Here is a 26,690-nt window from a genome sequence, read left to right on the forward strand (position 1 = left end):
CATCTCGCCACAGCTTAAACCCACCCACTCCAAATACCTGTATCCGACAAGCCTACGTTATCTGGTATTTTGTTGTGTGCCCTAGTTTTTAACAAAGATAAGATTTATAAATTTATCCAATAAGTAAAATAAAGGAATAGATATTGGGAGATGTAAAAGAAAATAAATACACAGACTTACAGAAAGAATAATGATCACTGACAGAACAAATCAGACACAAACAGAAAGACAAAGAAATGGATATTGTTCATTCTGAAACTAGGGTCCAAAATCTGTACAAAGGAAATTATGAAGATATGAGGGGCGAGTTGGCTATGAGGGATTGGGAAAATACATTAAAAGATTTGAATGTCCACAGGCAATATCTAGTATTTAAAACATTATCACATAGTCTACAACAAATATACACTCCTCTAAGACTCAAAAACCCAACAGGAAAAACAGGAAAGGTGAATCAGCCGTGGCTAACAAAAAAGTTAAATATTGTATTAGATTTAAGTTATAAGGGAGGAAGACACTGCAAATCTCCCAGAAGTATTTGGGAACTAATGAACTTGTGAAAATGAGGAACTGAAAGAAATTAGTATTAATAAAGAAGTAGTACTCAAAAAATTACTGGAATTGAAGGTTGATAAGCCCCTTGGATCAGATGAGTTACATCCCAGAGCATTGAAGGAGGTGGCTGTAGAGATAGTGGATGCATTAGTGGAATCTTTCAAAATTCTATTGGTGCTGGAAAAGTCCCTGCAGACTGGAAAGTAGCAAAGGTAACCCCACTATTTAAGAAGGGTGGGAGAGACAAAACTGAGAACTACATACCTGTTAGTTTGACATCAAAAGTAGATAAAATATTAGAATCAATTATAAAGTATGTGACAACTGGACACTTAGAAAATAATGATTATGCAGAGTCAACATGAATTTATGAAAAGGAAATCATGCTTGACAAACCTGTTGGAGTTTTTTTTAGGATGCCACTTGTAGCATAGATAAATGAGAACCAACCAATGGATGTGGCGTATTTGGATTTTCAGAAGGCTTTCGACAAGGTTCCACACAGGAGGTCAGTAAACAAAGTTTGAGCACATGAGATTGGGGGCAATATGCTGCTATGGATTGAGAATTGGTTAACAGTCATAACAATGAGTAGGAATAAACGGGTCATTCTCAAGATGGCTGCTATTACTAGTCTGGTACAGCAAGGATCAGTGCTTGGGCCACAGCTGTTCACAATCTACATCAATGATTTGGGAGTGGGGAACAAATGTAACATTTCCAAATTTGCTGATGACACAAAACTAGGTGGGAATGTGAGTTGTGAGGAGGATGCAAGGGAACTTCAAGTGGACTTGGACAGGCTAAGTGAATGGACAAGAACATGGCAGATGGAATTTAATGTGAATAAGTGTGAAGTTATCCACTTTGGGAGAAAAAAACAGAAAGGCATAGTATTTCTTAAATGGTGAGAGGTTGGGGATTGTTGATGTCCAAAGGGACCTGGGTGTCCTTGTTCATGAATCACTGAAAGCTAGCATGCAGGTGCAGCAAGCAATTAGGAAGGCAAATGGTATGTTGGCTTTCATCACAAGAGGATTTGTGTACAGTAGTAAAGACGTCTTGCTGCAGTTGTATACAGCCTCGGTGAGACTGCACCTGGAATATTTTGTGAAGTTTTGGTCTCCTTATCTAAGGAAAGATGTACTGACCATAGAGGGAGCGTAATGGAGCTTCACCAGACTAATCCCTGGGACGATGGGATTGTCTTATGAGGAGAGATTGAGGGAACTGGGCTTGTATGGTGGCCATTACCAAGGAGAAGGTGCTAGGAAAACTGAAAGGTCTGAAGGTGGATAAATCACCTGGACCAGATGGATTACACCCCAGAGTTCTGAAGGAGATAGCTGAAGAGATAGTGATGGCGTTAGCAGTGATCTTTCAGGAATCACTGGAGTCAAGGAGGGTCCCAGAGGACTGGAAAATCACTAATGTAACCCCCCTGTTTAAGAAGGGAGTGAGGCAAAAGATGGGAAATTACAGGCTGATTAGCCTGACTCAGTCATTGGTAAGATTTTAGAGTTCATTATTAAGGATGAGATTTCAGAATACTTGGAAGTGCATGGTAAAATCGGGCAAAGTCAGCATGGTTTCACCAAGGGGAGATCATGCCTGACAAATCTGTTAGAATACTTTGACGAGGTAACGAGGAGGTTAGACAAAGGAGAGCCAATGGATGTCATCCACTTGGACTTCCAGAAGGCCTTTGACAAGGTGCTGCACAGGAGGCTGCTCATCAAGATAAGAGCCCATGGTTTTAGAGGCAAGGTACTAGCATGGATAGAAGATTGGCTGTCTGGCAGGAGGCAGATAGTGGAGATAAGGGGGTCTTTCTCAGGATGGCGGCCGGTGACTAGTGGAGTTCCGCAGGGGTCAGTGTTGGGACCACAACTTTTCACTTTATACGTTAATGATCTAGATGAAGGAACTGAGGGCATTCTGGCTAAGTTTGCAGATGATACAAAGCTAGGTGGAGGGACAGGTAGTATTGAGGAGGCAGGGAGGCTGCAGAAGGATTTGGACAGGTTAGGAGAATGGGCAAAGAAGTGGCAGATGGAATACAACATGGGGAAGTGTGAGGTCATGCACTTTGGTAGGAAGAATAGAGGCATAGACTATTTTCTAAATGGGGAGAGAATTCAGAAATCTGGAGTGCAAAGGGACTTGGGAGTCCTACTCCAGGATTCTCTTAAGGTTAACTTGCAGGTTGAGTCAGTAGTTAGGTAGGCAAATGCAATGTTGGCATTTATTTCGAGAGGACTAGAATATAAAAGCAGGGATGTGCTGCTGAGGCTTTATAAGACTCTGGTCAGACCACATTTAGAATATTGTGAGCAATTTTGGGCCCCGTATCTCAGGAAGGAAAGGCTTAACATATGAGGAACGTTTGAGGACTCTGGGTCTATATTCGATGGAGTTTAGAAGGATGAGGGGGGATCTGATTGAAACTTACAGAATACTGAAAGGCCTGGATAGAGTGGACGTGGGGAAGATGTTTCCATTAGTAGGAGAGACTAGGACCCGAGGGCACAGCCTCTGTGTAAAGGGACAATGTTTTAGAACAGAGATGAGGAGAAACTTCTTTAGCCAGAGAGTGGTGAATCTATGGAATTCATTGCCACAGAAGGCTGTGGAGGCCAGGTCATTGAGTGTATTTAAGACTGAGATAGATAGGTTCTTGATTGGTAAGGGGATCAAAGGCTACGGGGAGAAGGCGTGAGAATAGGGTTGAGAAACTTATCAGCTATGATTGAATGGTGGAGCAGACTCGATGGGCCAAATGGCCTAATTTCTGCTCCTATTTCTTATGGTCTTATGAATTCTTTAGTGTTTCAAAGAATGAGAGGTGATCTCATTGACACTTAAAAAATTCTTACAGGGTGTGACAGCGTATATGTGGATAGGATGTTTCCCATAGCTGGGTTTCTAAAACCAGGGGACACAGTCTCAGAATAAGGGGTAGGCCATTTAGGATGTGATGAAGATGAATTTCTTCACTCAGAGGGTGGTGAATCTTTGGAATTCTTTACCCCAGAGTGCTGTGGAAGCTCAATCATTGAGTATGTTCAAGGCAGAGATTGATAGATTTCTGGATACTAATGATATGAAGGGATATGGGGATTATGGAGAAAAATGGTATAGAAGTAGATGATCAGCCATGAACTGGTTGAAAGACAGAGCAGGCTCGATGGGTTGAATGGCCTATCCTGCTCCTATTCCCTATGCTCTTTGATACAAATAATTGAAGAGCGGGAAAGAACAGTTAAAGGGCAGTTTTCACATATAAACATTGCCATGAGAGAGCAATTTGCATTCTATATTTTAATGTAGTCTTTAAACAATACTACAATCATCTGGAAATATACTAAGCAGTTACTTGAAACCTTTTGACCACATTACTTTACCCAGAGTAATAAATTTTTAAAGAATGTTTCTCAGATACCAAGAAGCATGTCTGTTTATACCAGAGTTTTCTAGTTAAATTTTATATACCTAATGAAGTGTCTGATTTATCAGTAAGAAAATAAAAGACAATTTAAGACAAAGTTTTCTAATTAATTTTATTTTGAAACCATATGCACAAAATGTTGTGTTGTACTTACAGCTCAGCAGAGTATCAGAAATGTTGATTTGTAGAAACAAGAAAGTGGCACATACACCTCTTGCTAAATAAACTACTAGAAACAAAGTCAGACCTGTTTTTTCAGGTACAGTATCACAAATGTGCACAAATATTTTCAAGGCTGGTACTGAATTGGAAATAGTCACTGAATTGAGAACTGAGTTATGTTTTGTTGCCATACGAGGTTCTATTGCTATAGCACAAAAAATAGAAGGTGCAGAGCTTTCACTAAAATAAGTGAGTGCTTTAGGAACAGACGATGATTCAAACAGTGCCTCATTTTTGAATGCTAATATAATTTCAAACATGCGGTGGAAGAAGACTATCCTATCACCTGTATTTGGTATCCCTGCCTTTCTTCCTTCACTGTATGACACAGTAATGGTGTTTTTGTTTAAGTATGCAAATGGATATAGCCACTGGGAAGAGTAATCTACGTTTCTCAAATGTTTTAGCCACAAAAGAGTTACACCTTACACATTTGATATTTGCACCTTCCTTTTAATTGAACTTGGTAGTGACCATCAGCAGAAGTCCTGTCCCAACAAGGACTGAGCTCCATGTATTGTTTTCAGTTGGTCAGCACGAATGAAGTAACCTTCGTAATGTGCAGATAATCTCTCCTTTTAGCTGGATACATGCATGCACCCGAAGGACCAAACATTGAGCTACAGGTTGCAAGGGAAGCCAGCCTGCTTTTGATAACTGCTGTCATTTAGCAAAAGGAAGAAGGATGTTGCAAATTATTTTCATGATATTGTAAAAGGTTGAAAATGAACCCAACAATTAAGAAATAGAGTTGTGATTAAGTTTTCCTAGAAGGTGTAATAAATTGAAAATATTCAAATCAACCACATTGATGTAAAGGATGAAAGAATTGAAAGCAGCAGTGTAATGATGTAAACTCAGGCTACGCTTAAGAATATGTTAAATCATATCAGGAATCATTAAAATTACATCACCATCATGATGTGAGGATGAATCATAAACCTAGTACAAATGTAACCATTGTGTAAGTTGGCAGTGGGCACAAATATTCTGGTGGATCTCTGCATTGTCAAGTGTACAGCTGTGTGCAGGGCTACTGCCCATCAATGGGTCAGGTGCTGACCCTCTTCAGAAATTATGGAGTCAGTCAACTTAGATACTTTGCATCATTTTGGCACACTAGAACACTTGTCCCAGCACAAGAGGGGGGACAAATTTCACTGTAGCACCTAGCTACAGCATAGCAAAGCCAGACGAAAATAAAAAGAGGGCTGAAAGGTCCAAGATTTAAATGTATTGTTTTCCAAGTTGGGAAACTGACATTTTAAAAGCTGCTAGACTCCACTGCTGCCAGAATTTAGTTTGGGCATGCACTGGGAGAGGGAGTGGTGCAGGTCTCCAACCCCCAACTTCCTGAGGAATTTCCACTCCCAGGGAACAAGTGTTCAAAACCTGACAGAACAAGCTTCCCTGCCTTATGTTCCTTTCCCCATCCCTCTCAGATTGTATCATTTTCTGTTCAGAATGTATAAGAGCTTTGAACCTAAAATGTTTCAAGGAAGATTGCAACACAATCTTGTACAGTAACAAATAACACTGGTCATTTTTTTCTTATTCCAAATTTGTAGAATAACACAGAATCAAAGTATGATAAGTGAATGAGAACATTGGAGATGAAAGTTATCTAACATGATATGAATCTTTCTCTGGTACAGTATGCATTTCATTGCCATCTGTGTGTATTGACTAGTGAACATTAAATAATGGGAATTTCAAACCCTTTTAGTTTAATTCCCAATAAATAACGCATGTAAATGCTAACTTAAAAATAATATGTGGTTTAAATTGGCACGACCACCACTTACTTTTTTCGTTGTTATATTGCTGCATTAAACATCAATGGTCTTGGTTAAATCAAGCTCTATTCTCCTGTGCCAATATAACAAATCAAGTCTAAGTGTGGAAGGAATGGTGTTATCAACGAAACGTTCTGAATCCCCCTTTCCAATCAAAGATAACCAAATAAGGAACTTTTTAGAAACAGAAGATTGTTTTAGAATTTAGGTGGCATTTCTGACATGGATATGTGATGCTGGATTTCTGAATATAGGAGATTGAGGTCCAAATGAAAACAGTATCTGGGATGAGCTCAAGAACAGGATGTGTGGCTCCTTCACTGGCATTATGTTTTGAATTTTTAAACTGATATGATGAAATTGGTAGCACAGCACTGTAGCCGGGCTCCCTCAGCATGATGCTGTCGCCAGTCCAAGTCTGGTGCATTGCTCAAATTGTGCACCTTTAGCATTATTTAATGACTTACACAATTTCCAATAGACTCTGTCCTTGCAGTGCTGAATTTCTTCTGACTCTTTTTAAAATATTCTCCTGTATCTGACATCACCTCATATACCTATCATATATCTATCTGATAACATCTGTAAAATCAGTTTGTTAAACTTTTTATACTGAATATAATTGAATGATATTAGATGAATGAAAATCTGCCTAATTTTTCACTGGTATTCTGCAAATAAATTATGGCATTTAAACATACTTTTTTAGCTGCAAGGGTGCTGGAAAGAGCTGAAGACTTATGATTTCAAAATGAACTGTAACGCAAATATAAAAGACACTTTCCATAGAAAATATTGAAAATAATATGTGATAGTCTACATGTAGAGTTTAGACGTAGCAGCACCCTTCAGTGTGTCCTTGTATTACTTTTCTTCTGCTATCTCCATTCATTTCCATGCTACTCATTTCTCCTGTTGCCTGGGAACAGGCTGTGCTGTGTCAACTTGCAAATGGAAAAGGTTTAGAATAATGAGACCTCAAACTTGGGTTTTTCTCAAATTGCTAATTGATTTCTGTTCACATTATCTTAGGCTCATAAATCACAGTGTTTAACCATTGTAACTTTCCAGAACCTGGCCAGCAAATAGTCCTTGGCATTCCAAAACTCAAAATTCATCCATGGTGTTTGCACCTAAGTGAACAATATTAGCTTGTTTTCTTATGACAGAATTTGTTTAATCAGCTTTTTTAAACTTATTTCACATTTACACTAATAGGTGTGGAACACTAGTGAATACTTGCTAATAATGAGTATTTTACTCCAATTTAAGTAATATCTGGATCAGGTGTGGTGATTGACATAGAAGAAGAGGAAGAGCAAAAGCAGCCACTACATCTGTAGTTATATAGGCAACTAAAGACATTGCTGATCAAATAGGAACATAATGCTTAAATGTATACTTAATGCTTGAGGTTTAAGACACAGACAATATATAAACAATAAATACTATCTCTATGTAACATCAACCACCACATATATAAATAATGTCAGAAATTCAAGTAACTGCAAAACATTCAGATTAAGCCTTTTGAAAAACATGTCTGTTGACTCAGAATCCCTTTTGAGGTTCTATACCAGGTTCCAGTCTGTGACCAAACATTCACAGTGGGATGCCAGTCAGGTCATGTCAGCTTTTAGCTGCTGTCATTTGAGTTTTCTGATGTTCTTTGATCAGAATAGTCTATTTCGATTTCCGGTATTTGACTGGGCTGTGATGATATATCTAGAATGAACAGAATTAACATTATTTGCTTTATAACTAAAAAATAGAACACGATGATTATAATCAGACAGAAAAATATTGAATGCATGCATGATCCAAAGTTGTCCAAGCTTTTCTCAGGAGCGAAGTAGAAAAATAAAAAATAATATAAAAAAAGTATTTTGCTGCATATTACAAATAACACTTAGTGCAAATGGCACTATTTCTTTTATATATAAAAGCAAACTTTATATGCTTTTTATTTTGTTCCAGAAAATGAGCATTTTCATTAAAAAAATGACAAATGTGGGGTTAACATCTATCCTCTACAGGTTACCAGGGCTGATTCAGCTGCGTTGATTCATTAAGTGATACTGTCCTTTTTTTAAAATTCATTCAAGGGATGTGGGCTTCGCTGGTTAGGCCAGCATTTATTGACCATCCCTGATTGCACTTGAGAAGGTGGTGGTGAGCTGCCTTCTTGAACCGTTGCAGACCACGTGGTGTAGGGACAACTGCATTGCTGTTAGGGAGGGAGTTCCAGGATTTTGACCAAATGACAGTGAAGGAATGGTGATATATTTCCAAGCCAGGGTGGAGAGTGGCATGGAGGGGAACTTCCAAGTGGTGGTGTTCCCATGTATTTGCTGCCCTTGCCCTTCTAGATACTAGCGGTCATGGGTTTGGAAGATGCTGTCTAAGGAGCCTTGTTGAGCTCCTGCAGTGCATCTGGTAGATGGTTCACATTGTTGCTACGGCGCGGCGGTGGTAAGGGAGTGAATGTTTGTGGAAGGGGTGCCAATTAAGTGGGCTGCTTTGTCCTGGATGGTGTTGTTGGAGCTGCACTCATCCAGGCAAGTGGAGCAAGGCTGACTTGCACCTTGTAGATGTTGGACGGGCTTTGGGGAGTCAGAAGATGAGTTACTCGCCACAGGATTCCTAACCTCTGACCTGCTCTTGTAGCCACAGTGTTTATATGGTCAGTCCAGTTCAGTTTCTGGTCATGGTAACCCCCAGGATGTTGATATTGGGAGATTCAGTGATGGTAATGCCATGAAATGTCAAGGGGCGATGGTTAGATTGTCCCTTGTTGGAGATGGTAATTGCCTGGCACTTGCATGACACAAATGTTTCTTGCCATTTGTCAGCCCAAGCCTGGATGTTGTCCAGGTCTTGCTGCATTTGGACATGGACTGATTCATGTCCTTCTTTGCTACTTTATCTGTTTCCCTCCTGAAGCTTAATGCTAATATGAGGAGGATTCATACACTACACATTCCACTAAAAGAACAGTCGTAAACATATGTTTATTCCACCAATCCAACAAAACTCTAATCCAATGAAGAAAAATATATGCAATTGCTTACAAAAGAGAAAACAATTATTGTACACTTCCATTTTTCTTTATTCTTTTATGAGATGTGGGCATTGCTGGCTAGGCCAGCATTATTTCCCATCCCTAATTGTCCTTAAAAAGGTGGTAGTGAGCTGCCTTCTTGAACTCCGTAGTCCATGCGGCGGAGGCACACCCACAGTGCTGTTAGGGATGGAGTTCCGGGATTTTGAGCCAGTATCAGTGAAGGAATGGCAGTACAATTCCAAGTCAGGATGGTGTGTGATTTGGAGGGGAACTTGCAGGTGGTGATGTTCCCAGATATCCTCCACCCTTGTCTTTCTTGGTGGTAGAGTTTGCAGGTTTGGAAGGTGCTGTTGAAGGAGACTTTGTTAGTTGCTGTAATGCACCTTGTAGATGGCACACAGTGTATTGGTGGTGGAGGGAATGAATGTTAAAAGTGCTGGATGGGCTGCCAATCAAACAGGCTGCTTTGTGCTGGATGGTGTTCAGCTTCTTGAGGGTTGTTGGAGCTGCACTCATCCAGGTAAGTGGAGAATATTCTAACACACTCCTGACTTGTGGCTTGTAGATGGTGGACAGGCTTTGGGGAGTCAGGAGGTGAGTTACTCACTGCAGAATTCCCAACCCAAGCCTGTTAAATGCTGCTGTTGAAGTCAAGCAAGGAGCAACCCCTTCTCATACCACTGCAAAGCATTTTTGGAACTAGTTTATGGGAAACAGAAGTCAACCTGATTTGTGCTCCAAATTAACCTCAATATGGAGAAATGACTCACAGTTCTATTGCTCCTCCTCTTGTCTGTGTTGAAATACTCATTGAGCCATATCTCCATCGTAAAGTCAGAAGTGGGAATGTTTGTTGGTGATTGCACAGTGTTCAGTACCATTTGCTACTCCTCAGATACTGAAGCAGTCCATGCCCACAGACAGCTGGGATGATAAGTGATAAATGACATTTGTGGCACACAAGTACCAGGGAATGACCATCTCCAACAAGGGAGAATCTAACCATCTTCGTTTGATGTTTAATACCATTACCATCGCTGAACCCCCATGATCAACATCCTGGGGGTTAACATCGGCCAGAAACTTAACCAACCAGCCGTATAAATACTGTGGCTACAAGAGTGGGTCAGGGGCTGAGAATTCTGCAGAAAGTAACTCACCTGTTGACTCCCCAAAGCCTGTCAACCATCTACAAGGCATGAGTCAGAAGTGTGATGGAATACTCTCCACTTGCCAGGGTAAGTCCAACAATCAGGGAGCTTGTTACAATCTCAGACAAAGGAGCCCTCTTGATCGGGACCCCAACCACCACTTTAAGCATTCACTCCCTCCACTGCCAATGTACAGTGGCAGAAGTGTGTGCATAGCAAGCCTCCTTCAACAAAACATTCCAAACCCACAAAATCTACCACTTAGAAGGACAAGGGTAGCAGATGTATGGGAACACCATTGCCCGCAAGTTTCCCTCCAAGTCACTCACCATCCTGACTTAGAACCATATCAACGCAGTTCCTTCACTGTCACCGGGTCAAAATCCTGGAATCCCCTTCCTAACAGCACTGTGGGTGTACTTACATCACATAAACTGCAGCATTTCAGGAAGGTGGTGCACCGCCACCTTTCATGGGCAGTTAGGGCTGGGTAACAAATGCTGGCCTTGCCAGTAACATTCATAGTCATAAGAGAATTTTTTTTTAAAGTTGCAGCCAAAATTACGGCGAGGCTAAAGACATTGCTGTCTGCCTCACTATTGACGTGCATTTAAAAGCATAAAGTTGCTATACTTAACTCAGTAGGTGTGAACAAAACTAAGCACAGAAAGTTAAGTCTTATCATTTCAATCTAAGAGGGGAATTTTACATGCCCCACCAGGCATGTTTGAGGCTGGGGGGTTGGGGGGGGGTGGGGGGTGGTGGTGGTGGTGGTTGGGTGGGGGGGGGGCACATAAAATGGGACAGATGGCCAGCCCACCATCTTCCCAACAATCAGATTGGTCAGTGACTCTCAAGAGTGGGACTTCCTGTCCCTGAGAGGCAGAAGACCCACTGTCACCTTGCTAAGGCTACCTCCAATGTATTATCACTGCAAGGCAGCCTTTTTTATATTTCAACTCTTTCTTGGACTCGAACTCAAGTTCTGTCGAAGGGTCATGAGGACTCGAAACGTCAACTCTTTTCTTCTCCGCCGATGCTGCCAGACCTGCTGAGTTTTTCCAGGTAATTCTGTTTTTGTTTTGGATTTCCAGCATCCGCAGTTTTTTTTTTTTTAGCCTTTTTTAAAGTTGGTTGGCTCACAACTGACTTTTCCACTGGCGGGGTGGGGGTGGGGTGGGAGGTGCAGGGTGAGGAATAACCATGTAAAGTTCAGCCACAAGTATCCTTTTAATAACATGACAAGAGTTAATTACTGCTGTCAACCTGTTTGACACTGAAAATTAATTCTTACAAGAGCAGTTTCATTCCTTCTTGTATTTCAATGTTAGAGATTATAAGCATGTAGTTTCTTTTTTAACTTTTCCTTTCTGTCTCTTTCTCTCTCTCTCTCTTTTAATCCAATATGTTCACCTCTCTTTACTTCTTATTCTGTGCCTGATCTTGGATTGAATTCACCCAATCTAATTTACACTTCCTTGCCAGTCCTTGTGCTGTTAATTTCACATTCCTTCAATTTGATTGGTTAACGAGATACACAGTTTTTGCCCTGTTTACTTAGGTCCCAGAGGCTCTGTTTCCCTCACTTTGATGTTATCAGCTTGCAATTTCAACAAATTGCCACGCAAAAAAATTAAAAATCTAGACATGCAAGGACAAGCCTCTCTAAGAGCAGACGCTGTCAGATTCACTCCAACTGGCCCATTGTATGGCAAAACCATAATTCAGCGCAATACTTTATTGCAGCAGTACACCACTTCAATTTGTTCTCAATGAAAATATTATCAATAATTGTAATATGTACATTGTGCTGTAACATTATTAAAAAATGCAAAATGCAGCAGTGACAATTGGCTTCTCTAGGGAGAAGAAAGAGTCAACTAGGTTTCTGAATCCTGATCTGGTCCAGTAATAGTTCCTGGAAAGTATTTGTGTGTGCATGTCAGGTGAGAATGGAATCTAGTCTGCCAATGTTCATTCTCTATCCAGGGTCAAATTTTTTTAAAATTTATTCATGGGATGTGGGCTTTGCTGGCTGGGCCTGCATTTATTGCCCATCCCTAATTGCTCTTGAGAAGGTGGTAGTGAGCTGCCTTCTTGAACTGCTGCAGTCCATGTGGTGTAGGTACACCCACAGTGCTGTTAGGAAGGGAGTTCCAGGATTCTGATCCAGTGACAGTGAAGGAATGGCGATATATTTCCAAATCAGGATGGTGAGTGACTTGGAGGGGGACTTCCAGGTGGTGGTATTCCCATTTATCTGCTACCCTTGTCCTTCTAAGTGGTAATGTTCGTGGGTTTAGAAGGTGCTGTCTAAGGAGCCTTGGTGAATTCCCGCAGCACATCTTATAGATGGTACACACTGCTGCTACTGTGTGTCGGTGGTGGAGGGAGTGAATATTTGTGGATGTGGTGCGAATCAAGCGGACTGCTTTGCCCTGGACAGTATCAGCTTCTTCAGTGCTGTAGGAGCTGCACTCATCCAGGCAAGTGGGGAGTATTCCATCACATTCCTGGCTTGTGCCTTGTAGATGGTGGACAGGCTTTGAGGAGTCAGGAGGTGAGTTACTCATCACACGATTCCTAGCCTCTGACCTGCTCTTGTAGCCACAGTATTTATATGGCTTGTCCAGTTCAGTTTCTGGTCAATGGTAACCCCCAACATGTTGATAATGGGGAATTCAGTGATGGTAATGCCATTGAACATCAAGGGGCAATGGTTGGATTCTCTCTTGTTGGAGATGATCATTGCCTGACAGTTGTGTGATGCGAATGTTACTTGCCACTTGCCAGCCCAAGCCTGGATATTGTCCAGGTCTTGCTGCATTTGGACATGGACTGCTTCAGTATCTGAGGAGCCATGAATCGTGCTGAACATTGTGCACTCATCAGTGAACATCCCCACTTCTGTCTTTAAGATGGAAGGAAGGTCATTGATGAAGCAGGTGAAGATGGTTGGGCCCAGGACACTACCCTGAGGAACTCCTGCAGTGATATCCTGGAGCTGAGATGACTGGCCTCCAACAACCACAGCCATCTCCCTTTGTGATAGGCATGACCCCAGTCAGCAGAGAGCTTTCCCCCTGGTTCCCATTGACTCCAGTTTTGCTAGGGCTCCTTGATGCCACACTTGCTCAAATGCTGCCCTGATGTCAAGGGCAGTCACTCTCACCTCACCCCGGGAGTTCAGCTCTTTTGCCCTTGTTTGAACCAAGGCTGTAATGAGGTCAGGAGCTGAGTGGTCCTGGCAGAACGCAAACTGGGCATCAATGAGCAGGTTATTGCTAAACATGTGCTGCTTGATAGCACTGTTGGTGACCCCTTCCATTACTTTACTGATGATGGAGAGTAGACTGATGGGGCAGCAATAGGCTGGGATGGATTTGTCTTGCTTTTTGCGTGCAGGACCTATCTGGGCAATTTTCCACATAGCCGGGTAGATGCCAATGTTGTAGCTGTACTGGAACAGCTTGGCTAGGGGTGCAGGAAGTTCTGGAGCACAAGTCTTCAGTACTATTGCTGGAATATTGTCAGGTCCCATGGCCTTTTTAGTATCCAGTGCCTTCAGCCGTTTCTAGATATCAGGTGGAGTGAATCAAGTTGACTGAAGACTGGCATCTGTGATGCTGGGGAGTTCCAGAGGAGGCCAAGATGTTCCACTCGGCACTTCTGGCTGAAGATTGTTGCGAATGCAATATATATGCAATATATTATAAGAACATAAGAACACAAGAGATAGGAACATGAGCAGACCATTCAGCCCCTCGAGCCTGCTCCACCATTCAATAAGATCATGGATGATCTTCTTGTGTTTTGATTTCCACATTCCTGTCTACCTTTGATAATCTTTGGTTCCCTTGCCTAACAAGAATGTATCTATATCGCCTTAAAAATATTCGGTGACCCCGCCTCCATTGCCTTCTGAGGCAGAGTTTCAAAGTTGCACAACCCTCAGAGAGAAAAGATTTCTCCTCATCTCTGTCCTAAAAGGGTGACTCCTAATTTTAAAACATTGCCTCCTAGTTCTTGACTCACCCATAAGAGGGAACATCCTTTCAACGTCCACCTTGTCAAGGCCGTTCAGGATCTCGTATGCTTCAATCAAGTTATCCCTCACTCTTCTACAGTCCAGTGAAAACAAGCACAGTCTGTCCAACTTTTCCTCATAAGACAACCCAGACAATTCCAGGTATCAACCTAGTAAACCTGCTTTGAACCGCCTCCAATGCATTTACATCCTTCCTTAAATAAGAAGACCAAAACTATAGATAGTATTCGAGGTGTAGTCTCACCAATGCCCTGTATAACTGAAGCATAATATCCTTACTTTTATGTTCAATCCCTCTCATAATGAAGGATAGCACTCCATTAGCCTCTTAATTACTTGCTGTACCTGCATACTAACTTTTTGTGACTCACACTAGAACACTTAGATCCCTCTGCACCTCAGAATTGTGCAGCCATTCTCCATTTAAGTAATACTCTGCTTTTTTTGTTCTTCCTTCCAAAACAAACAACTTCACATTTTCCCACATTAAACTACATTTGCCAGATCTTTGCCCACTCACTCAACCTTTCTATATCCATCTGCAACCTCCTTGTGTCCTCTTCACAACATATTTTTCTACCTATCTTTGCGTCATCTGCAAATTTAGCTACCATGCCTTCACTTCCCTAAGTCATTGATGTAAATCATAAAAAGTTGAGGCCCTGGCACAGACCCCTGTGGGACGCCACTCGTCACATCCTGCCAATCTGAAAAAGACCCATTTATGCATACTCTGCTTTCTGCCAGCCAGCGAATCTTCTATCCACGCTAATATGTTACCTCCTACACCATGCATTTTATTTTCCAGAATAATCTTTGATATGGCACCTTATCAAATGCCTTCTGGGAATCCAACCACAGTACGTCTACAGTATGAAGAACAACTACCTGAGCGGCTGATCCTGCAGTGTTGTTCCTTGGCATAATTCAAGAGAAGATTGGGAGATGCCAGGATAAAGCAGAATTATATGGCAAATGGAATTTCAAGTAGGTGAAATAAAATTGCATCTGATTGTCAATCTTTATGATGGTCTCAACTATACCAGACTGCTAATAAATATCCTTTATTTGTAACTTCTTTATTCTGATTGAAATTGCGGGCAATATTTAATGGTGGCAACAGGTCTTGCCCACTGGCTGGAGAGCCAGTGAGAGCCCTGCGTTACTTCTTTTAGGGAAGGCATGCTGAATTAAATGTCACGCAGACACATACTGGCCAATCAGAGGTCAGCAGTTCTATTGAACAGCAGCACCATTGGAGAGCTGGTGGTTGCTGCTGGTACAACACCTACCCAGGCCTAGTATCGTCGCTGGATGCCACAGGTGAGTGATGGTGGTAGGGGGTCACAGAGAAAGTGAAGGGAGGGCAGTAGACAACAAGGGCAGGAGATGGCTATCAACATCCCCACCACCCCCACTTCCCGATGCCAAGTCCCTCAATCAGGCACTGAGTGACTTTGAACAAAGGACCCTACCCTGGAAACTCACAAGCAACCATGCCCAGATTTGATTGTCATGCTCCATACATGGTGAGCTTCCCACCCACCACTGGGTTAATACCAGCTGTAGTGGAATGAACCCCTTAATGCCCACTTAAGGGCCTCAATTGGTGGTTGGGCGGGAAGGCCATCCACGGGCCACCAAGTGAGCCACGGAGGAGAGCATTATATCCCCCCTGTAAGTCAGTTAAGCCCTGATAAACACATAAGATTTCAACAAGTCATATCCTATTAATTCTTATTGTGCAGGTTCCTAGCCCAATATCGATGATAGGATTTAAGTACAGAATTCAAAGAAATGACTCAGCCATTCCTCACTTTTCTCTTATGTGTTCAATATATAGTCAATAAACTGCTGCATTTCATCTAGAAAGACCAGCATATTTCATCAACCTTAAAATGATGGAAAAAAATTATCATTGAAGGTTAATTGGTTCTATTCAAATTTATAGTTGAATGAATGAGCAGATTGTGATGTAAAGATTGTAATTTAATTTTTCAGAAGATTCCAGAAATCTGACCGAAGTTTAACATTGCTGGACAAGTTTTGTGTTTTGTAGGATTCTGCTGTAATAAAGCATAACTCATAATTAGAACACAATAATGAGGCATGCTGCACTCTGAACATGACAGTCCTATTGACTGAATATGTCTTTATATTGTAGATATGTGGGATACCTTTAGTGGAAGCAGCAACTGAGAAGATCATTATCGTATGTACTTTCAATTTGAAAAGCAAACTATATTGAAATATAGTTTAAAAACAAAAATTATATAGAAGAACAGTAGGTTGACTTGGGACATCAATTCTTCTTCTTTCATGGAAGCAAAACAATTCTCAACTGTGGTTTATTTTGGTATTAAGTATTCCTAAAACTAAACTTTGGCAATCAACTAAAATAATTATAGAAATGTAACTGTAAGAAAAGCATATTTTACCTTCCTCTTCATTCTCTGGTATTTTTGGTTTAGATGTTAATTCACTTTGGTGATGCTCCTCATCTTCTGACACATTCATTTCATCAGGCGGCCATCGCAGCTCTCCACTCTCCACCTCGCCACCCTCAGTTGGTTCAACCACAATTGATGGCAATCTTTTTGTCATCTTAGGAAATCTTTCAGATTTTTCATGGGGATCAGGAAATATCTGTTGTAAAAATAGATTAATATTGCTATTGATACCTTTCCTCCTTCAGTATTTTTCAATTCTTCCCACAAAAGAAATTGCCACTCTCAAGCTGATTGATTTTTATCATTCAAAAGTGGAGCATTTTTAAAAAGTGCGCATGTGCCAAAATATGTTTACAGTGTGTTAACTTTTTATAGGGATACGAAATTTGATAACTCCTCATTTTTCTTCCACATACAAGGCCTTGCCAGGCCACCCACTTCTTACAGTTGAAACAATTGGTGGACAGCTTGCTCTAAGACTTGACCACTTAGAAGAATGCAAGACATCATTTAAATTTCCTTCCCCCCCCCCCCACCCCCTCCCCCACCCCCCACCCCTCCGAAGCATAGAAATTGAACAGAATGGAGAAAGCTCCCTCAATTCTATAGTGTTACATATTGCAAGGTCTGCAGTTTTGGTTTCTGTTTAAAATGTTTATTTCCTTCAGTTCCATTCTACATTGAAGGAGAAATTAGCTTGATTATTTATCAGGGTTAAAAATACACTTAAACATAGACTATGTCTGTACAATGGAAGATAGGTGAGCTGATAGTGACCATGAGTTTTGCCTTGACAGGTTTAGTTATGGAGCAGAAAGGAGTGTATGTACTGGTAAAAACTCCATATCCAGACGTTTCAGAGTAACTTATGTTTCCTTGCTTGACTAGCTTGTAGGCTGTGTAACTTTAATTAATTAGATCCCTGCAATCTCGGGACCGGTAAGCCCAGCGTCTTTTCAACCTATGCCCAAACTCTCTAAACTTAAATAATTTAGATGAGTTTCTAAGGGTCAGGAATATGAATTCTCTATTGAACAAACAGAAAGTACATTGCATGGACTTCTCAATAGCTTAGTTTAAAGACATTTAAACCCCTATTCCAAAAATCTCCACTCTTCTTTCTTCCTTCAGCCTCTGCATCAAGGCAGTTTCAATTTTCTTCTCAGTTCTCTTTATCTTCTCTGATCCAAATTCAATTATCTATTTCCTCTAAATTTCATTCTAAACTTTCCTACTCATATTAACAGCCATCCCCCTTGACCACACCAGCTCCTGTGGCCTCTCTGTTCTCAATCACTGACAAGGCTGTCTCCAACCATTCCCTTGTATCCTTCCTGATCCACCTTCTTTATCCTCCATCAGCTACTTCTGCATCCACCTATGAGGAGAAAGCTCACCTCAATCTTACCTAAAACTGTGCTTGCAAATTCAATACTTCCTAACCTAGGAATTCCATTTGCTCTAATAGCCCTGCAATGGTTGATTCGCTCAATTATTCCATCAAGCCCACTGTTGCTGCCCTTGTCCAAAGGAAAACCTTCACCATTCATCTTGCAAACCAATCATGCCCCCTCGTGCAGCCCCTGTCCACTATCTTTTAAATGCAATGGATGCAGATTTGATTGATCTGGCATACATTTGGTTTAGCCATCCATTGTCAGATCTTTCTTGATCACACGCGACTCTACAAGAATAGGCCACTAGTTAAGTTTAATTCCGATGAGGAAAGATAATCCCTGACTTCTTTTACCTGATACCAGTCATCTCTTTAAATTTATTCCTGCCTCCCTGTAACAAGTGCACAGAATTAATGGCTTTCTTTATCACCGATAGAAACCATCTGCTCCTTCCTCCTCCCCCATTCACTAAGCCTAATCTCCTATGTCTCATCCCCAATGTAGTTTTGATCCCTCATGTCCATCTAATTTCTCCTTCCATGCCTTCGCCAAGTTCATCTCATCCAAGACATCACTCCTGTTCCCTATCAAGTCCTTTCTCCCTAAACCCTTGGTCACACCAACTTCTCCTCCTGATCCATATTTAGCTGATTATTGTAAGTGGTTTCCTGTTCAAGCACTGTTCACCTATCTTAAAAATAACTGTCATCACCCCCGGTCAAAAAAAAGTTTTCATCCCTTTGCTCGTCACGAAATATCATTCCTTCTTCAGCCTTACCTTACTCGCCAGGGTCGTCAATTGTGTTGTCACCTTCTAGTTCGCTGCCCACCTCTCCCACACTATTTGAACACCTCTAACAGGGTGTTCATCTCTCCCCACAGCACCAAAATAGCCCTAACACCCCTAAAGTCATAAATCACATTCTCTGTGACTATAACGATAGTGCATTATCTCTGCTTGACCTCTCTGCTATCTTTGACACAGTCAAGCATATAATCCTCCTCCAACACCTCCTGCTTTCTGATTCATTTAATGACTGAAGCCATTTCATCTTGACATTTTGGAGGGCAACCTCCAGATAAGCTGTGATCTTAAGTTTAGTGCCAAATTCTGGGGAATATAGAAACTGGTCATCGTTAATAAATGTCAGTATTTCCCTTTATAATAGGAACATGTCAACAGTTCAAACAAATATAGTTCCTATTTAAATATGTGAAGTTGTCATTCTTTGTTTCATACACTTGTTATTTATGTGGTTATAATGGGGTGATAAAATGTACGCTGCTAAAACGATTCTTCGCACTGTTAGTCTGGTGACAGGAGCAAAAATAAACTCAACCAGGAACACAGGCGATAACCCGCATGTGTGCTCGCAGCAAACCGTCACTTCTGTGGACTGCCAACCTGGTGTGTAGAACGTGACAGCGGGAAATCAGTAGAAGAAATATAAAGTTAAGACAATGTATATTTGCTGAGCACCTTGACCTGCTGCTACCCCCCACCCCACCCTCCCCAACACACACACACACACACCCAGGCATTACCTGAAAGGGGAGCCTTCCCTCTTCTGGCGTCTGGTTTAAAGTAAAATCCTCCATTACAGGCTCGCAGCTGCTCATCACTTCCGTCATTCTGAAACACAGAGTACTAAACGAGTTTGACAAATTCTACACGCCAATGTACCATTCGATATTCTATCGGCATTTTTTTTTACTTAGCCCACGATGTAATTTTACTGCAATGGGGTGTCTTAAAATATAAAACAAGTTAACGATTAAACAATAAACAAAAATCCAGGATGCTTCATCGGTAAAATCTTGATAGCCGGGGAGAAAAGCTCTCCACTCCAATCAGTTAGATCGGCAGACAGGCGGGCTGTCACCCTGATCAGAGCCGGGTGGGTAGCTGTCATGGAATAGGCATCAGCTGGTTGGTATTTTCAAACGAGAGGTTGAACAGCGATGTTGAACAGGGCGATGGGAACACAGAGCAAGATTATTGTTGTCAGCAAACAGGACTGGACCTGGATCCAATTCCAATTTCAATAAGAAGTATCATAATAATCAGTGCGCTTTAACAACCCTCTTACTCGGTGCAAGCCGCTCCTATACATTCCAACAAGGAGGGAACATTTCGCAAAACCATGAAGCTGCCAAAAATAAAATGATTTTCCAAAACTCCACACTCCCTGATTATATTTCAAATGACGCCGAGCAGCAGCTTGACGCCATTCTAACACCAGAGAAGCTTCTTCGATTCAATCAATCAGTGGTTTGTTTTAAAAACCGATGGTTGAGAGAAGAAAGCAAAAATGTTTACCTTTAATAAGCAACCGTGGCGCCCGGTGCGCCGAATTGCAATGGTCCTGCTCTCCAGCACGTTGCTGCTGCTGTAGATAGCGCAATGGGAATGAACAGTCAAAAAACACAGCAACCATTCTTACCTTAAGAGAATAAATACACCTGGGTGCTGCTCACACTCTCCGCTGGTTCTTGCTCTGAGGTGTGTGGCGACCTGTTTCTTGGACCTTAATTTGCGCTGATCAGTCTCCGGTAGCCGCTTTTGATGGGTGACAGTTTTATGTTAGCCGCAGGCGGCTGCAGCTGACAGGACCTGGTGAGTGTGAGGCGCCCCGAGAAGAACGACAGCAATTGTCCATGCAACCACAGGGAGAGAGAGAGAGAGAGTGTGTGTGTGTCTTTCTCAACACATCCACATCATCAGTGTGCAGGCATGGTGAGGGAGAGGAGCAGAGCTGGAGTCACGGTACAATTGATCCCACTGCTGGGCACTCACCAGAGATCACACCCAACAGTGAGCTATGAGCAGAATGTGGCGAGGGGACCAGCAAACACCATGTATGGTGCGGGGAATCAGATCAAAAGGAGCAGCCTGTTTACTCCCTAAAATGTATAATTAAAGAATCGAAAAATTAAACGTATGTACACAAATTATGGTAATAGCCATATTTTAATCAATTATTTGTCACTGAAATTATTTTAGGCTTAAGAAGGCGATGCATTTACGCCCCTTTTATTCAAAGCTGTGTGCACCTTGATTTGATCTAAAAGTACTGACCAACTGTTTCTCTGGGAGATGGACCGCAGCAGCAGACTTCTAAGTTTGCGATGACGTTAATATACGAACATCTACTTTCTGACAAACCGCCCCGGTATTTAATGGTATCTCAGCACTGGCTCTGGGGGTTCTGGAGATTTGTGGGTTGTACACTGTCCCCGTGTACTGTGTTTCAATGCGCCTGTTGCCGTCGGGCTTTTTACAAATGATCCGCACAATAAAACACAGTTGACGCCTTTTCTCAGAAACCCAGAAAATAAATCTTGGTCTCTGAAGAGGTTAAAGTCTAAATTGAGTGTTGCGGTTGTGACGTCTTATTGCATCTCTCTTCAGCCTTGCCCTTTTTAAAGTTTAAAATATTCACAACTGTAAGGATTAAACCGGTGCGGCGCGGAAATCTATTTGAGAATGGCATTCATCGTGTGATCATTTAACTAGCCGTAACAATCCAGCATGAACTTTCGTCTAAAAATGAACTGACCAGATTGCTATAAGACATTGAAGCAAATGGAAGTCACGATACACGACTTGTGTCTCATACTGAACTAAGTACAGTAGATACAAAGATAAACACATTAAACCGCCCATTAGGTCCATATTCATCAGCCGATTGACGGGTAGATTTGGGATAACCTAAATATGGAATGCATATTGCTGATGGAGAAAATGTTTATTTTCTCGACGAACATAGACTGAGAATGTTCCTTATCCTGATAAACACAACGGAGCATTCCCGGGATTATAGTTTTGCACACGTGTACGATTCTGGATGTTTATCTTTCCGAGGGATCTGCATGATATTTCAGGGGAGAGAGAGTGAGACCTTTGATGTTCAAGTACAGGGAGAAACTTAAAGAGCTGAAGTTATCATTAGAGAAATGATTGAGAGCGAAGGTGATCCAGGTCTTTAAACTATGAGATTTGGATACTGTAGATTATTTACATGTCCCATCTTTATTTTTAACTGTAACTTTGTTTCAAGGACAAGCATCGGTGTTTTCCGCTGGGAGAATCACTTTAGCATGTGCTGGTGTTATTGTTACTGCCAGAAACCTGACCAATCCAGGGTTCAGTCACAATTCGGACTCCTCAGATAATGAAGCAGTCTGAGCCCGTTGGCAGCAAGACCTTGACAGTATTCAGGCACGGGCTGATAAGGGGCAAGTGACATAGGTGCCAGGCAATAACCATCTACAACAAGAGAAAGTCTAACCACCTCACCTTAACATTCAATGTCTTTACCATTATCCAATCCCCCACTATCAACATCCTGGGGGGTTACCATTGCCCAGAAACTGAACGGGATCAGCCATATAAATACTGTGGGTACAAGAGCAGGTCAGGGGCTGAGAATTCTGTTGCCAGTAATATCCTCCTGACTCCCAAAGCCTTTTCACCATCTACAAGGCACAAGTCAGGAGTGTGGTGGAATACTTTCCACTTGCCTGGATGAGTGCAGCTCCAGCAACAACTCAAGAAATTCAACACCATCCAGGACAAGGCAGCCTGCTTGGTTGACACCCCATAAACCTTGAGCATGCACTCCCTCCACCATAGGTGCACCATGGCTGCAGTGTGTGCAAGAGGTCTTACAGCAACTCACCCATGGTTTCTTTGATAGCACCTTCCTATCAAGCAATGCCAGCACCTGCAATTTCATGTAAAAGATGGTGAACTTTTGGGGCTCAATAGAAGCCCACAAAAATCCTCAGTGAATGCTCATGCAGGGATACAGGACTTCCCACTGCTCACTGTACAGACATGGCTGATATTGTTAAATTGGCCCAAACTAATCTCTGCAGAATCTAAAGAACACCATATTCATTATAAATAATATTTATTGCACCCACAAGGCCACCTTCAAAATAACATGTCATAATGGGGTCAATTGTCATTTTCACAGCAGATCAATAGTGGTGGATGGACCATCTACTCCATCTGGCTAATGATGCTTGTGGAAGTCCAATTGATTTGGATGGTTGGGCCTCATTGACATTCATTGGGGTAGCTACTAGAGTAATCACACCTCCAATTGGCAGTTCACCGGATGGGATGGCAGGAAATCGAGAATCTCAGCCAATCAAGATGGGCCTGCCACTGCACTTAAAGGGAAAGGGAGAGAAATGGAGTAGCAGTTTTTGGAATTAGGGAAATTTCTGCAGCAGCCACAGCAGCACGGAATTGAAATATTGGAAGCTTTTAGTACTCAAAACACAAGAGATTGCAGATTTTTAAATTATTACTGGAGTGGTAGTTTCTTGAGCTATATTACCCAAGGATTGTTGAGGCGGCCAGCACTTGCCCCTGGACACACCCCCCACCCCCCTCAGTAGTGGCCTTTGAGGTTGGCCGGCACTTGCACCTGGTGACACACTCCCCTCAGCAGTCGCCTCCAGGGCCAGGCACCTGTTTCCCCCACCCACCCACCCACCACCCCCCATCCCCTGAGGACTGTAAACCGCAGGCAAATTGTGGAGAATGCTGCTGCTCACTCACCTCAGCTCCCCCAAAGTGAAGGACACCAAGTGCACATCACCTGCGTGTTGTTGTGAAACACATCGGCGTGCTTTCCTGCCAACGTGGACAAATGATATGGTGGGGTTCCAAGACCCTGGCGGGATGGCCTTTTAATTCTATGCTGATGTGCTACAATTAGCTCTCTGCTGGTGGGGAATGCGGCCGCCATTGACGAGCTGAGCAGATGATCATGACCTGCCTTCACGCTGTTGTGAAGCAGGTCGTGCCATCTTTTCAGCGCTCACCACCTCTCATACCTGCTGCCAGCGGGCTGGGAGAATTCCGCCCAATATAAAGTAAAGGGAGAAACTCTGAAGGAGGCAAGGAATAGAGGGACCTCGGTGTATGCGTACGTAAGTCAGTGAAAATGGCAGGGCATGTTGAGAGAGCAGTTAATAAAACATCTAGTATCTCGGCCTTTATTAACAGGGGCATTGAGTACAAGAGTAAAGAGGTCATGTTGAGTTTGTATTAAAAACTGGTACTGGAGTACAGTTCTGGGCACCATACTTGAGGAAGAATGTGAAGGCACTGGGGAGAGTACAGTGGAGATTCACAAGAATGATTCCTGGGATAAAGAATTGTAGCTATGAGGATAGATTGGAGAGGGTGGGCCTGTTTTCCTTGAAGAAAAGAAGGCTAATGGGAGACTTGATAGAGGTATTCAAAATCCTGAGGGGTATGGACAGGGTCAATAGAAACTGTTCACTCGAGAGCATCAAGAACGAAAGGCCACAGATTCAAAATAATTGGCAAAAGGAGTAAAAGTGATGTAAGGAAAATTTTTTTCACCCAGAGGGTGGTTGGAGTCTGGAACAAACTTCCTTTGAGGGTGGTGGAGGCAGGTTCGATTGAGCTTTTCAAAATGGAATTGGATTGACAGAATGTGCAAGGTTATGGGGATAAGGTAGGGTAGTGGGACTAGGTAGAATGGTCTTTCAGAGAGCCAGGGCAGATTCAATGGGCCAAATGGCCCCATTCTGCTCTGTAAAGATTCTGTGAGTGGTCAGGGTCCGGAATGCACTGCCTGAGAGTGTGGTGGAGGCAGGTTCAATTGAAGCATTCAAAAGGGAATTAGACTGTGATCTGAAAAGGAAGAATGTGCAGGGTTACAAGAAGAAGGTAGGGGAGTGGCACTCGGTGAGTTGCTCATTTGGAGAGCCGGTGCAGACATGAGTCAAATGGCTGCCTTCTGCGCCGAGCATTTCTGTGATTCTGTGAATTGGCAACCTCAAAGAGAGAGACTCGATTCATGTATTGCTCCTACAAAGTTTCTGGTGCTGCCCAGATGTTGGAGAAAAACATTAAGTGGAATTCAGGTGCGTCTCTATAGCTAAGAAGAAAGCCTAAGGAGAAAGCCTGGACTGACAAAATATGTCGGGTCTGCACGTTTACTATTTTTACTTGAATTTTGTGGAGGGGTCACTGGATGGGAATGAAACATATTTTGAGCTTTTGTTCCCCATTGTCAATACTGAGATTTCACCTGATCCACTGGGAATAATTTGGACCTAACCCAAGGCACAAGTCAGGAGTGTGATGGAATTCTCCACTTGCTTGGATGAGTGCAGGTCCAACAACACTCAAGAAGCTTGACACCATCCAAGACAAAGCGGCCTGCTTCATTGGCACCCCATCCACCACCTTAAACATTCACTCCCTTCACCACTTGATGCACAGTGGCAGCAGTGTGCATTAAATGCAAAATGCATTGCAGCAACTCATCAAGGCTCCTTCGACAGCACCTTCCAAACCCACGACCACTTCCACCTAGAAAGACAAGGGCAGCAGACACATGGGAACACCACCACCTGCAAGTTTCCCTCCAAGCCACTCACCATCTTGACATGGAAATATATCGCCGTTCCTTCACCATATGACGAAGAAGAAAGAATAACACCAACCATTGACAATGTCCACAAACTACCAGATTTACTGAATTCAATTTTAAACTTACCATGGTGGCATTTGAACTCTCTGCCACAGAAGGCAGTGGAAGCAGGGTCATGGAATATTTTTAAGGCGAAGATAGATAGATTCTTGTCAGGCAAGGGAATCAAAGGTTATTGGGGGTAGATGGGAAGGTATAGCTTGAAACTCAAACAGATCAGCCATGATCTTATTGAATGGCGGAGAAAACTCGAGGTGTCGAATGGCCTACTTCTGCTCCTATTTCGTGTGTTCGTGCGTTCATTTGTTCGTGTGTTCCTGTGTGTTCGTGATTGTAGATGGATAGAGGTGGCAATGTAGGTACAGACAAATTGGAGTTGGGGTCCTGACAAGGTGATTTGACCTTTATTTATTCGATGGAGCTCTGACCCCAAATTGGAATACGTAGACCTTCAGAGGTAAATTGGTCGTACTTCATTTCACATTTTTGATCCAGCCATCTCCCTCCTTACATCTAAAAATGGAGTGATCGTGAGATATAAATTACCATTAAACTGCTGTGGTGCATGGACACATTGGGCCGACAAACTGTTCTGGTAAATACAATATGCAATTACAAAGCAAATAAAATTCTTACCATGGTATAGTGTAACAATTAATTGTGCCAATTATTAAGAGTATAACCACTTTTAACTCTTCCTTTGCTGATAACTGCAGAAATATACAACTTAATCTGTCAATTCTGCCTATTCTCTTCAAAGTTAGAGTAGCTGATTTGAAATGATATTTGTCATTTCAGCCATGACTGTAAACTATGAGGCATTCCTAATATTTTGGTAAATGAAATTTCTAAATTTCAACATTTTACAAGTGCAAATGAAGCAGCTTTCACAAGCTGAATGGCCACAAAGGGCACACCTCAGACATGTATTGGTATTATACAGTATGACATTCACCTTTACATTGTATAAGCATTAATCTTTAATTGGCTTTATAAAGATTTACTTTAGAAGCCGGTAAAAGGCACAATTTACAAGACTGATTCATTGCAAATGTTATGACTTGCTATTTTG

At 42.1% G+C, this 26,690-nt stretch overlaps 1 protein-coding gene across 3 annotated transcripts; it reads right to left on the reverse strand.

The window, feature by feature from the left end:
* Positions 1 to 4,101: 4,101 nt before the first annotated feature.
* Positions 4,102 to 21,334, reverse strand: si:dkeyp-72h1.1 (uncharacterized protein LOC799956 homolog). 3 transcript variants are annotated; one of them, XM_041215058.1, is made up of 4 exons: positions 21,211 to 21,334; positions 19,677 to 19,764; positions 16,723 to 16,930; positions 4,102 to 7,746 (listed from the first exon to the last, which is right to left on the reverse strand). In XM_041215058.1, exons 2-4 carry the CDS (start codon positions 19,761 to 19,763, stop codon positions 7,658 to 7,660), a joined length of 384 nt encoding a protein of 127 aa, XP_041070992.1. In that variant the 5' UTR covers position 19,764; positions 21,211 to 21,334; the 3' UTR covers positions 4,102 to 7,657. The 3 variants fall into 3 exon arrangements, with proteins under 3 accessions (XP_041070992.1, XP_041070991.1, XP_041070993.1); XM_041215057.1 differs by lacking the exon at positions 21,211 to 21,334 and adding an exon at positions 20,576 to 20,926; XM_041215059.1 differs by lacking the exon at positions 21,211 to 21,334 and adding an exon at positions 20,452 to 20,470.
* Positions 21,335 to 26,690: the final 5,356 nt, after the last annotated feature.

The sequence above is a fragment of the Carcharodon carcharias genome, chromosome 20 (genome assembly GCF_017639515.1).
Source record: "Carcharodon carcharias isolate sCarCar2 chromosome 20, sCarCar2.pri, whole genome shotgun sequence".
Taxonomy (NCBI): Eukaryota; Metazoa; Chordata; class Chondrichthyes; order Lamniformes; family Lamnidae; genus Carcharodon; species Carcharodon carcharias.